The sequence below is a fragment of the Natator depressus genome, chromosome 5 (assembly GCF_965152275.1).
Source record: "Natator depressus isolate rNatDep1 chromosome 5, rNatDep2.hap1, whole genome shotgun sequence".
Classification (NCBI taxonomy): domain Eukaryota; kingdom Metazoa; phylum Chordata; order Testudines; family Cheloniidae; genus Natator; species Natator depressus.
This window is the reverse complement of record NC_134238.1, coordinates 132,832,349-132,846,507: the sequence shown is the minus strand read 5'-3', so window position 1 is coordinate 132,846,507 and position 14,159 is coordinate 132,832,349. Positions and strand designations below refer to the sequence as shown.

Genomic DNA, 14,159 nt, shown 5'->3' with positions numbered 1-14,159 from the left:
GATAAATAAGGCATTGAGGTTTATCTTTTACCTCTGTGAAAAAATATACATTCTCCCATTTGTCTTAGAAAACTCTCTTTTCTTCCATGAGTGGTTTTTTTTCGATGAAGTCATTTCCGAGCGGTTTTAATAAAATATATACACTCAGCAATGAACCTCTCTCAAAGGACAAAACACGCACTTAGTTTTAGAATTACTTCTGTTAAAGCCCCTCCTCCACCCCTTCCATGAGGCCCCACCCCTGCCCTGCCTCTTCCCACCCCTTCCCTGCCCCTATTCCAACCCCTTCCCCAAATCCTTGCCCCTGCCCTGCCCCTTCTCCCCCTCCTCCCGAGTACGTGGCTTCCCACTCCTCCCCCTCCCTCCTAGAAAGCGCTAAGTGCCGCCAAACAGCTATTTGGTGGTGGGAAGTGCCTGGAGGTAGGCAAAGGAGTGGGGAGTGGCGCTCTGGGGAGTGGGGAGCAGGGGATGAGGGGAGGGTAGCGGCCACAGGGAATAACTTCAGAGGGGGTGGGGGGAGTTTGGCGGCTACAGGAAGTAACTCGGGGGGGGGGGGGTCAGGGAGCTTGGCGCGCCGCAGCAAAGAACTCTGTGGGCTGCATGTTTGAGACCCCTGTTTTAGATGGATATTTAGTTCGTCACTTAAGGTTTCAATGATAACATTAAACCAATGAAGACCTGTATGCCATGTAACTGGAACAAAATTCAAGAAGCGTTCCATAGGTGTGCAGTTATTCAGCATGTAGCACACAGTAAATGTCAGCTGATCAGTATGGCTAATATCTGGTGTGGAATCAATGCTGAAGGAAAAATAATTAGCCAATTTTACCTCATCCACAATGTCCTGCTTTACATTGTCAGCCACGAGTTTGATGAACTCTTCACAGATTGTTGATGATAGATATGATGTTGTGCCATGACCAGCATTCCCATACTTGTTGTGGAGGGCCAGGTAAGGGTCATATTCTGCTACCAACTCTAAGCAGCCAATGAAGTTGCCATTATTAAGACTGCCAAAGCTTTCATTAGCCCGTCTCAGTGCCAGAGCTCATGTTCTCAGAAATGTTATTGCTGATAAGACTCGCTTCAATGCTTCTGTCCAGTAATTTCTTTCTTTAATATGTCTATCTCTTGTATGTTTATCAAGGGTTTGAGTCTTCAATAAATGCATTATATAAGCTGTGAGAGCTTGTCAGTGCTCAGAATAACTTTCAGGGTCACCAAGTCTGCCAATGTGATCCCGTGAATCAAATCCTCTCTTGGCTAGTGCAGATGTGCTGTTTGGAGAAAACAATTTGCACACAAAACAGAAGACACAGTCAGTCGATGCTGAGTATGAGAGCCAGAGCCTTTCAGTAGTCTCACCATTCAAGGACACGTGATTGAAGGCTGTATCACAGAGTTTCCTAAAATAAAAAACGTTTTAATATTAAGGTATAATCTCCAACATTTGTGATGAATACAGCTGACCCTCAGCTTGACTCCTGGTTCCTGATTCCAGCTCTGACCCTTGACTCTGGCTCCTGGCAGCTGAATCCTGCTCCAACCACTAGGCCTGACCATCCACACCCCAGCCATGACACAGGCTTTTGTGAATCCCACTCTTAGGCACTAACATTCCCCATGCATTGTGTAGGGAGCCTGGGCAACTAATTCAGGGCTCTGGATTCCACTGGCTGGCAGGGAACCTAAATGTTACATCCTGCAACACTGAGCTTAAGTCCCTTTGGCAGATCTAATCCTTAGTGCAATTTTCAAAATCTCAGTAAGTGCCTAACTCCCTGGATTTCAAAAGTCCAGTAGGCGCAGTCTATGATTTATTCTGTCAGTGAGGGATACCTGGCTTTTTGATCAGGTTTATCAGCTGGTCAAATATAGTAATGAACCCACCAGGAAGTACCTCTCCTTGGATCAGGATCACAGCATTTCACAGGGCCAAAGGGAAGTGAATGGCTTATACAAATTCTGCAAAACCAGAATGATACTGATGAAAGCTCTTGTTTATCAGTGACATCTGGTGGCCAGTACAGCTAATACCACTAAATATTGCAGACAATAGACTGCTCTTCCAGAAACTGTTCTACACTCGGATGGGATGAAGAGAAAGAGCAATGGTCCTGTTTTATAGTTACCTGAAAAGAAAAACCCTGTCCAGTGATCCTTGGAGCTGCTGTCTAGCATGGTCATCGTTCAAAACCAGGCACTTCACATTCTGGGGTAGGGCTGAAGGCAGCACAGTTTTGAAGACATCTTGGTCTTTGGAGCTTACTGTATGTTCTCTATTGTCTATCTCTATGTTCCAGCAAACACAGTGAGGTCAGAACAAAATATGCCATTTGCTCCAATTGGTCTCAGGTAATTTTTCCCTCAAATCCCCACTTTGCTTTGTCTATGCCCTGGTCTACACTACAGAGTTAGGTCAACGTAAGCTGCCTTACGTCGATCTAACTCTGTAGTAAGAACAAGGAGGACTTGTGGCACCTTAGAGACTAACAAATTTATTTGAGCATAAGCTTTCGTGGGCTAAAGCCCACTTCATCAGATGCATGTAGTGGAAAATAGAGTAGGAAGATATATATATACACACAGAGAACGTGAAAAAAATGGGGGTTGCCATACCAGCTCTAACAAGACAAATCGATTAAGGTGGGTTATTATCAGCAGGAGAAAATTGTAATGGATTTTTTACCTTCAGTCCTTTTGGTATGATGTTTTGCATTTGGAAAGGAAGATGATGTCTGTCTGTATCTGTACAAGTTTTTTCATGAAGTTGATGGATTTCCACTTCATACGGCTAAATGCAGTAGTGTCTACGGTGCCACAAGTACTCCTCGTTCTTTCTGCTGATACAGACTAACATGGCTACCACTCTGAAACCTGTCACCATACAAGGCACTGCATTTAGCCGTATGAAGTGGAAATCCATCAACTTCCATCAGTGGTAGCCACAGCAGTCTGTATCAGCAAAGACAACAAGGAGTCCTTATGGCACCTTAGAGATTAACAAATTTATTTGGGCATAAGCTTTTGTGGCTTAAAACCCACTTAATCAGATGCATGGAGTGAAAATGCAGAGGCAGGTATAAATACACAGCACATGAAAAGATGGGAGTTGCCTTACCACGTGGGGGGGGGGGGGGTCGTCAGTGCTAAGGAGCCAATTCAATTAAGGTGGAAGTGGGCTTTTTTCAACAGTTGACAAGGAGGGGAAATCATTTTTGTAGTGCTAATGAGGCCAAAGTAATCATGGTAGCCCATTTCAAACAGTTGACAAGAAGGTGTGAGTATTAGCAGGGAGAAATTAGTTTTTGTAGTGACCCATCCACTCCCAGTCTTTATTCAGGCCTAATTTGATGGTGTCCAGTTTGCAAATTAATTCCAGTTCTGCAGTTTCTCATTAGAGTCTGTTTTTTGAAGTTTTTTTGTTGAAGAATTGCCACTTAAGTCTGTTATTGAGTATCCAGGGAGATTGAAATGTTCTCCTACTTGTTTTTGAATGTTATAATTCTTGATATCTGATTTGTGTCCATTTATTCTTTTGCATAGACTGTCTGGTTTGGCCAATGTACATGGCAGAGGGGCATTGCTGGCACATGATGACATAGATCACATTGATAGATGTGTGTGGCTGATGTGGTTAGGTCTTATGATGGTGTCCCTTGAATAGATATGCGGACAGAGTTGGCAATGGGGTCTGTTGCAGGGGTTGACTTCAATGAGAAACTGCAGAACTGGAATTAATTTGCAAACTGGACACCATCAAATTAGGCCTGAATAAAGACTGGGAGTGGCTGGGTCACTACAAAAAGTAATTTTCCCTCTGTTGATACTCACCCCTTCTTGTCAACTGTTGGGAATGGATGACGTTCACCTTGATTGAATTGGCCTCGTTAGCACTGACCCCCCCCCCACTTGGTAAGGCAACTCCCATCTTTTCATGTACTGTCATATTTATACCTGCCTACTGTATTTTCCACTCCATGCATCTGATGAAGTGGGTTTAGCCCTCGAAAGCTTATGCCCCAATACACCTGTCAGTCTCCAAGGGCTTGGCTCCACTTGCCAGTTGGAGCCCACTGACCCAGCCCCGCGCGCCCTAGCGGCGGAGGTGTCCCCGCTGGCGAGGCCCGCGAGCGCCCGGGCTCCCCCGGTAACCCACCGCCACGAGAGGCGCAAGGCTTGCCGGGCCCCAGCGCGGGCGCCCTGGTCTCTCCTCCGCGGGCGGGTTCAACTCCGGGCGCTCTCCCTCGGCCGGCCTGGCCAGGCCCCGGGCCTGCTCGCTGCTGCTCGGCCCGGGAGTCACCGCCTGCACCCGCGGAGCGGGCGGCCCGGGGCAGCGTGGCAGGGAGGGGTCAGCCCCCGGCTCTCCGGGGCGGGGCGGGGCGGGGCGGGCCGGGCCGGGGGGCAGGGGCCGGGCCCCCAGGGGCCGAGGCCCGGCAGGAGGCCGGCGGCGCGGAGCCCCCCGCCAGCCCAGTTTCCTCCCCGGCGGAGCCCCGCCCCTCGCTTGCCACGCCCCTTTGCCTGGCGGCTCACAGCGCGCTCCGCCGGTCACGTGAGGGAGTCCGTTGGTCACGTGAGGGTGTCCGTTGGGCTTCTTTTTCTCTTTGCAGCAGCTTTAAACGTTTAACAGTTGCGGGTTGCGGGGTTTGGTGGGGGAGGGGTTGAATTTCCCCTCGCCGGCCGTGATTGGTTGACTCCCTCAATGTGCACATGCGCAATGAGGAGACCGCCGGCCGGGCGCACATTTCACGGCGCTGACTGCGTCTGTCTTTTGCGCATGCGCGCTGCTCATAGAGCGAGGGGGAACGCGCTTTGCCGCTCTGCCCCCGACCTTTGTTTTGCGCATGCGTGCTGAGCAGTGAGTGAGTCGGTCCTGGCCCACCCACGGAAGTGGGTATGCGCGTGGCCGGAAGTGGCGCTTGTTGTTCTGTCTGGTGGGAGCTGAGGGGATCGTGGGCGGTCCAAGATGTCGATAGAAATCGAGTCCTCGGAGTAAGCGCGGGGCGGGGGCGTGAGCCCGGGGGCATTGGGTTGGGGGGTGGCCCCGGCCCCGTTCCCGGGGGTTCCCGAGGTGGGGGGTGGCCCCGGCAGTTCCTGGGTTGGGGGGAGGGGTGGCTCTGGCCCCGGCCCCGGCCCCGGCCCCGGCCCCGGCCCCGTTCCCGGGTGTTCCCGAGGTGGGGGGGTGACCTCAGCCCCTTTCCCGGGTAGGGGGTGTGGTTCTGGTCCCGTTCCTGGGAGGTATCGGGTTGGGGTGACCCTGGGGCTGCTCCCTGAGGCAGGTTTGATCCTGACCCTTGAGTGTCCGTCCCCCCGCAGCGTGATCCGGCTCATTATGCAGTACCTGAAGGAGAACAGCCTTCACCGTGCACTGGCCACCCTCCAGGAGGAGACCACTGTGTCCCTCAACACTGTGGACAGCATTGAGAGCTTCGTGGCTGATATCAACAGTGGGCACTGGGACACGGTGTTGCAGGCCATACAGTCTCTCAAGCTGCCGGACAAGACCCTGATCGATCTATATGAACAGGTGGACGTGTCAGCAACACAGTACCAGCCACGCACCCCACTGTGCATTTATGAATACCAATCTGCTGCCATTAACCACAAAATCAAAGCTATCAGAATGTCACAAGGGAAAATCATGAGTTGGTTTTGGGTGTCCTGGGTCAGAATGCGTGCTCTGCACCATTGGATGAGTGCCACTAAGGGAAAAACTAGCGTTGTGGGGAAGAAACAAATTGCACATCTAATTGTCAAGATCTTTCTTCCCCCTGTGATGCACTGCTCAAATCTTAAAAACTTCGGTTTGTAGAATTACTTTATAGATAGGAAATTCAGCTTTGGATGCATGTCAAATACATATCTTCAGCATCAATAGTGAACAAATGATCCTTGAAGGTTGAGGTGGAAAATATTTCTTGCATCTATATATAAAATCATATCTCCATTTTTAAACACAAATTTCTTCAAAGCAAGGATAAATAGTTCGTGAAGAATTTATTCTTTAGATCATATTCACACTTTGCATTTGTAAATACTATCCCATTGTTTAACTGTTAACGTAAGAGTTGTATTTTATCTTGTGGATTCTAACCATGTTTCCGATGCTAACATGCATCCCATGAAGTGAGCTGTAGCTCATGAAAGCTTATGCTCAAATAAATTGGTTAGTCTCTAAGGTGCCACAAGTCCTCCTTTTCTTTTTGCGGATACAGACTAACACGGCTGCTACTCTGAAACCTGTCATGTTTCTTTATGTTACTCTAGGTTGTTCTTGAATTAATAGAGCTCCGTGAGCTGGGTGCTGCCAGATCCCTCCTGAGGCAAACTGACCCTATGATCATGTTAAAACAGACTCAGCCAGAGAGATACATTCACCTTGAAAATCTCCTGGCCAGGTCCTACTTTGACCCTCGTGAGGTAAGTTGTATTTGTGGAATTTTTTAAAAAAAGTTGTAGTTATATGATTTGGAGAATTTGTAATTAGCGTAACTCTTTTTTGCACGGCACACTTATTAATGAAAAGCTTACTCTGTTTAGTATTTTTTTCTCTTCTTGGTTTTTCTGTGTAAGTCATCCCCATCTCTCGAATTCTGTATTTGTACTTTCAGTATGTCATTTTTATTTTGTTAGGATACTGCAGTTTTTAATGTTTTTTGTGATTTTTATTAAGCATTTCATGAATACATCCTTTTTAAGATTCACAAGTGGTTAAAACACTGGACTGAGACTCAGAAAATCATGGTCCAGTTTTCATTTCTGCCACAGAATTCTGGTGTGATCTTGGGCAAGTCACTTAAGTCCTCTGTGTCTCATTTTCCCGTCTTTAAAATGTTGGAAACAATACTTGTCCACTCCTGTAGATCTGAAAATGCTTTGTACATAAAAAAAAATTATAAAATTGCCAGGTATTGTCTTTTATATATTTGATTTAGACTGGGTTTGTTTAAATCTAAATTTAATCCCTTTATTCAGGTGTGTTTTGCATCTAGAATTTTCTTTGGCCACTCAAAATGCTTTTGTCTTTTGTTTGATTCGCTTCGCTCCTTGGTCCCTCAAACACTTGTAGTTGTATCTTATTTTTAATCAAAGTGACAGAGATCTGTGACAAAATTCTTGCAGGAAATGATAATTTCACATGTATCTTCTTCCTAGGCATACCCAGATGGCAGCAGCAAAGAGAAACGGAGAGCTGCTATTGCACAAGCTTTAGCTGGAGAAGTCAGTGTAGTACCTCCATCACGTCTTATGGCATTGTTGGGGCAGGTAATTTTTGAAGAAAATATATTTACTAACTATACCAATTTGTTTCTAGACTTTTAATATATGAGACTGAAATTTGGGTGGCCTGGTCCTAAGCTTTGCCACAATAGAACCACATTAATCTCACACTTTATAAATAGCACACGCAAATAAGTCTCTTCCTTCCTCACATCAAGGATTTAATAGCTATAGTAAGAGGTCATGTTCCTAAAATTGCTGTTTGTGGTTTATGGGTTTTTTTGTTGTTGTTAGTTTGTTTTTTTATAGAATAGGTTACTGGTATTAATAGATGATAATAAATAAAGCTAAAATAAACTATTTAAATAAGTTATATTTCATGAGATTTTGTCCCTGCTTTTTAAATTGATTACTCCTTTTCAAAACTCAGTCACTTGCAATGGACTTCCTGGTGAATGTGAACTAATAAAGTTCTACTTTAACTATTTTCATTGCTTAAACTTTATTTAAAGTAAATTAAAGAAAGTAAAGTAAAGAAAGAGATCTTGGAGTCATTGTAAATAGTTCTCTGAAAATAGCCACTCAATGTGCAGCAGGAGTCAATAAAGCTAACAGAATGTTAGGCATCATTAGGAAAGGGATAGATAATAAGACAGAAAATATCACAATGGCTCTATATAAATCCATGGTACGCCCACATCTTGAATACTGCGTGCAGATCTGGTCACCCCATCTCAAAAAAGGTAGATTGGAAATGGAAAAGGTACAGAGAAGGGCAAAAAAGTGATGAGGGGTATGGAACAGTTTCTGTAAGAAGAGAGATTAATAAGACTGGGACTTTTCAGCTTGGAAAAGAGACAACTAAGGGGATATGGTAGAAGCCTGTAAAATCTTAACTGTTGTGGAGAAAGTGAATAAGGAAATGTTGTTTACTTCTTCACATAACACAAGAACTAGGGGTCACCCAATGAAATTAATAGGCAGCAAGTTTAAAACAAACAAAAGGAAGTACAGTAACTCTTCACTCAACGTCGTCCTGGTTAACGTTTTTTCATTGTTACGTTGCTGATCAGTTAGAGAATGTGCTCATTTAAAGTTGTGCCAGTGCTCCCTTACAATGTTTGGCAGCTGCCTGCTTTGTTCACTGCGTGAAGAAAGAGCAGGCTGTTGGAGCTAGCTGGTGGGCGCTTGGAACCAGGGTGGATCAGCAGTCCCCCCCCATCAGCTCCCCTAAGTTCCCAGTGTGGTAGCTGCCCAGCAGGCTGTCCCTAGGCACTTCAGATATCCTTCCCCCCACTGCTGTGTGCTGCTCCCAGGAGCCTCCTGCTTGCTGTGCAGGGGGTAGGAGGGAAGAGGGGTGCTGATGTCAGTGTCCCCCTTCCCCCGCTCCTGTACCCCATCTCCATAGAGCAGGGCAGGGCAGGACAGGGCTCAGGACAGAGGGAGCTTGCTGGCAGCAGCTGCTGTCTCAACTAGCTGATCTACTTAAAAAGGTAGTGTACTCAGAGTGGAGTCAGCACACTGAAAGGGGCAATGCACGTCTCTTTCTCTCACACACAGTGTGTGTGTCTGTCTCACTCTCTCACACACCCTGGCACTTTGGAAAGTGGAGGGAGTGGTGCGCTTCAGTGGGATAGCAGGGGTTCATCATCACGTTCAGTTTCCACAAGGAATGTTTGCAGCCACTGCCGTGCTGTCTCCTCCCTCCATTCCTGCTGCCTTGTAGAGCGTGAGGCTACATTAGCAACAATGTGTTAACCCTTGAGGGCTGAGCCGAGTGCTAGTTCATCATTTAGCAGTAAGGCATTCCCTGGGAAGTATCCCACCCTCTGACTCCACCACCTCAACCAAACTTCACAAGCATCATTGCTTTAAATTGTTTGTTTAAAACTTATAGTTAGTGTGTGTGTGTGTAGTCTTTTGTCTGGAGAAAAAAATTTCCCTGGAATTAATTCTTAAAGGGGAAATTGGATTCGCTTAACTTCATTTTGCTTAAAGTAGCATTTTTCAGGAACATAACTACAACGTTAAGTGAGGAGTTCTAGTACTACTTCACACAATACACAGTCAACCTGTGAAACTCCTTGCCAGAGGATGTTGTGAATCCCAAAACTATAACAGGGTTCAAAAAAGAACTGGATAAGTTCATGGAGGATTGGTCCATCAATGGCTACTAGCCAGGGTGGTCAGGGATGCAACACCCTGCTCTGAGTGTCCCTAGCCTTTGTTTGCCAGAAGCTGGGAGTGGATTACAGGGGATGGATCACCCTCAATGACTGCCTGTTCTGTTCATTCCCTCTGAAGCACCTGGCATTGGCCACTGTTGGAAGACAGGATACTGGGGACCATTAATCAGACCCATGTGGGTATTTTTATGTTCTCATGTATATTGATTTGAAATAAGTATTATGTCCTGTGTTGGGAAAATTATTATTCTACTATAGTGGCTGTGTAAGTCAAAATAAAGTAAATTTTATTTTTCTATCTGTTCATAAAAGGACTATCAAAGCTCCTTTACTTTTATATGTAAATAGATCTCTGGCCAGCTCTTTCAGAACTAACTACTAACTGTGTACAACTTCATATTTATCTCATCCTTTGTAATTAAATTACTGAAAGGAAAACAATTAGGGAGGGCCTGCAGCTCTTCTCTCTTGCTAGGAACACTTGGAAATAACAAAGATATGCTCAAACCTTTGCATTGGTTTCCAGAGTTCTGGCAACAGCATTGCTTTGAGTAACTGATCTGAAAAATCTTAGAATGGCCACTCAGTTCAAAAGTTAGAAGTGCAAAGTTTTTTGAAGGTTTCTAGGAAATGCTTGCTATACTAAGGAATTTGGTGTAACACAGCCCCTCCTGAGAGGATTACACTGACTGAGCTTACTTCATGAAAAGGATCTCTAAATATAATCATTTTGGCTTCTCATAAGGCACTGAAATGGCAACAGCATCAGGGACTGCTTCCTCCAGGGATGACAATTGATTTGTTCAGAGGTAAAGCAGCCGTGAAAGATGTAGAAGAAGAAAAGTTCCCCACACAGCTGAGCAGACATATTAAGGTAGAATTCTACTAACTTTTTTCTGTATAATGCTTGGTAGTACTTGCTATAGTTACCTCAAGCCAAGACTTTCATTTTAACTCCCGATCTTCATGTGCTCATAGCTTTTTGAAAATTTTAGCTTTTTTACTTAAATTTTTCCATGCCTGGTCTTGGCCCAGAAGTACATCTTTGGAAGCTTTGAATGAAAACTCCGGTTAAGGGTGGAGGAATGCTAATTACATTTCAGCTGGTTTTGAGTTGTGAATTTTAAATGCTGTTGTGTTCTGGTTGATTAAGGCTCTCATTATCTACAGGAAAAAACGGATTCTTAAAAATTTGGTTTTGTGCATGCATGTTAGTAACTTCCATTAGTCATGGGAACTTTGATTCTAAGTGTAGCACTAAGTTATTATTATAACATTTTTTGTATTTTGTGCTTTCAGCCACAACAACAAAAAGCTTTTCGTATAGTTTTCAATATAGAAACAGATTCTGCTCTGAAATTTCTGTGCTCCTGCAAAGCTTGACTTACAGCAGACAGCTGTTCTGTTGTGGAGTTTCCAGGGTTTATGGGTGAACTCCATAAGCCCAGTAGTTCCAGTTCATGCTCAGTAGCTCTGCCAGTTTTCTCTGCAAGCTGCCTGTTCTGATAATAAACAGAAAATATGGTTTACAGGGGTCTCTGTGTCAATGACCTGGACATGAGCAGTCAGGTGTAGTGGTTGGAGCAGGAATCGATACCCAGAAATTGCAACCGAGGGTCAGAGCCAAGGGTCAGAAGTCAGGAATCTTGAGCTGAGGATCAGAGCCAGGTTACCTGGAGTGAGGCAGGAGCAGGATTAGGAATAAGCAGGTGCAGGAGCTATTGCAGCCCTGGGCAAATGCTTGGAGCAGCTGGTGAACTGCTGCTGTGCTTAAGAGCCAGTCTGCTGGTTTTGGCTACACCACCTGGTTGGTAGGAAATCAGGCAGCCTAGTATAGGCAAGCTGCACTCGTTAGGTTACCTGGAAACTGGCTCTGCTGCTTGCTGGTGTTGGTCTATTTCCACCAGCACTAAATTCACTTCTTTGTAATTGCTAGGGTGAATCAAAATTTTCATCAAACTTTTTTGACAAAAACTGCATTTCCAATCATGATTATTGTTGTGGAAAAAAATAATTTTGGTTCAAATTTTGCATTATGACAAATTTTGAAATGAAAAATGTTGTTACACTTCAGTGGAGGAGAAAAACTTTCTTGCTTTTGTACTTCCCTACCCCCTGTTTTTTAGTAGGGGGGTTGGAGGGGAAGTGAAAAGTGGCTTTTTCCTCTCTGAATTTTTTTCATGTAGCAAATAGCATTTCAAACAAAACAATTTTTATTTCTTTTGATTTTTTTCAGCTGTATTAATTAATTATGTTTGCTAAATAGACATTGTAAAGGTGTCAATTGACATCATGATCGCAAAAATTAATGAAAACTAACCTGACTACTTTTGAAAGCATAGACTGGCTGGCATAGAAGTAAAGCAGCTGCACAAATAATTCTTGATCAAAAAGGAGTGTGTGTTTGTTTGTTATTTAAAAGTAGGTAGCCCAGTAGAGCTGGCAGCTGTTTTCCACCACTAAGTTAAAATAAATTAACCTTAAGCCCTGGAATATATTGTGTACTGGCACCAAAGAGTTAACTTGATTTAAAATGAAACTGACCTCATATTAAAATCCTTTTTTTATTTCATCTGAAAACAGTTTGGCCAGAAGTCACATGTGGAATGTGCTAGGTTTTCTCCAGATGGTCAGTATTTGGTAACAGGCTCCGTGGATGGATTCATTGAAGTGTGGAATTTCACTACTGGAAAGATCAGGAAGGTAAAGTAGTTCTGGATTCATTTGACTGGGAAGTGGATTGATTGGTGGTTAGAGAGTGCATTTTTCAACTCTGAAACCAGGTTTCAAATCCAGCTGAATCTAACTAAAATGAGTTTGGAGAAGAAGGCTAGTCTCGGGTGCTGGCCTGGGAGGTACAGATACAGGATCAGTTCTGTGCTCTGCGATAGACACCCTGTGTGACCTTGGACAAGTCACTTAATCTCTCTGTGCCTTAGTTCCCCATCTGCAAAATGAGAATAAAAGCACTGCCCTAATTCACAGAGGTATTTGAGGATGAGAATATTAAATTGTGAAGTGCTCAGATACTGTGGTAAAGGGGGCCATATAACGTACCTTTAATAGACATATAGAAATAATTACACCTCTACCCCGATATAACGCGACCCGATATAACGCGACCCAATATAACGCAGGTTTGCATATACCGCGGTAAAGCTCCGACACGCTGCTCTGAGCAGCGTGTTAAGGGTGCCGGGCTGTGCCGGGGCTGAGGAGTTGGATAAAGGGCAGAGGGTCTCGGGGGCTGTCAGGGGCTTCTTCTCCCCCCCCCGGTCTGGGAGGCAGGAGCTGTGGGGGGGGGGCACTTTTGGGGACCCTGCAGTCCCAGAGTGGCCCAGGGGATTAGTGGGGGGCCGGGAGAAGCCCGCTCCACTTCCTTCGCACCGGCCCCAGTCGTGTCGCTCAGGGGAGGGGGCTTGGGGGAAGGGATCCCCCCCTCACTCACTGGCAGCAGCGGAAGCAGAGCAGCCCGGCCCCAGCCCGTTCCACTCTGCCAGCTCCCAGCCGCGGCGCTCCGCTTCCCGCTGCGGGTGGGTGCGGGACCTTTCCCCAACTCCACCCCCCAGCGACACAGCTAGGGCCGGGGCAAGGAAAGTGGAGCGGGCTGGGGGACGTCCTTTCCCCAACCTCCCCGCGCTCACCGGCGGCGGGAAGCAGAGTGCTGCGACTGGGAGGTGGTGGAGTGGAGCGGAGCGGAGCGGGCTGGGGCCGCATTCCTCCGTTTCCTGCTGCTGCCGGTGAGAGCCAGTGAGGGGTGATTAGGGACGGGGGTCTCTGGAGGGGGCCGTCAAGGAATGGGGGGGCCAAAGCAAGTTCGATATAACGCAGTGAGATTTTTTTTGTCTCCCAAGGACCGCGTCTTATCGGGGTAGAGGTGTATTGCAAAACCACTACATGGTTTCTTGTAGTTAGCAGACTCATCTGCAGAAATACTTGGGGTTGAGCTGGTAAGGAGACTAACCAGTTGCCAGAGTGATCAGTCCTGTAGGCTGGTGCCATTGATTGAACAGAGCTGAGCATGTAAGGTGGGAAACTGAGGCATGAGTCCACCCAATTCTTGCTTTTATTTATGAATTTTAAAAAAAGAATTATTGTCGCTTAGTTTCTGGTCATATACATATGACGTAATAAAACAGATAAGATGGAACAGATAGGGGTCCAAGTTATCAAGTCTGGGGTACCAGGAAGCTTTTCTTCCCTTCTGAGTTTCTGGACTTGGGATCCTTGTTCATTTGGTTTTTGGTACCTTCCCATAATATATATTCATTAGCTTTCATCCAATCAACATTAAGATAATGCTTATATAACCTATACAATACACATGCGCAGGCTTCAATTTATCTAATGTTTGCTGTCCCCTTTTTTTTCGTGTCTTCATGTCACCTTACCCGTTTTTCCCAAAATAGGGACTTTTCAGCATTACGTTTTGTATATTATACCGATTAACTTTCTCTTATGTACGTCCTCCAATGTGATACATTCCATAAACAGAACAACACCTTTGTCTTGTCAGCTGTAAGCCTCATTTAAGCAAATCTACATAAGAGAGAAATTGGAAGACAACACTCTTGTCAAGTAAAGACTAGGCGAAAGCCTTAGTATAAGTATTACCCTGGCCTATCCAAACTCATTCACTTTTCATAGTTTAATGTTAATAATTTATTATTAATACAGTATAGCCCTTTTTTTTTTTGCCATTTAGCTATTTTTCATCTTTGGATATCGTAGTTCACAACATGTATCATCCTA

General features: G+C 45.3%; 1 protein-coding gene across 1 annotated transcript in view; it reads left to right on the top strand.

Annotated features, from left to right (window-relative positions):
- The first annotated feature begins 4,848 nt into the window (after nucleotides 1-4,848).
- SMU1 (SMU1 DNA replication regulator and spliceosomal factor) overlaps nucleotides 4,849-14,159 on the top strand; it is a 28,683-nt gene continuing 19,372 nt past the window's right edge. Inside the window, exons 1-6 of the mRNA XM_074953704.1 lie at nucleotides 4,849-4,992; nucleotides 5,317-5,527; nucleotides 6,268-6,420; nucleotides 7,156-7,266; nucleotides 10,153-10,281; nucleotides 11,991-12,110. Coding sequence (XP_074809805.1) covers nucleotides 4,967-4,992; nucleotides 5,317-5,527; nucleotides 6,268-6,420; nucleotides 7,156-7,266; nucleotides 10,153-10,281; nucleotides 11,991-12,110 — 750 coding nt within the window. The 5' untranslated portion in view covers nucleotides 4,849-4,966. The remainder of the gene's footprint in view (nucleotides 4,993-5,316; nucleotides 5,528-6,267; nucleotides 6,421-7,155; nucleotides 7,267-10,152; nucleotides 10,282-11,990; nucleotides 12,111-14,159) is intronic.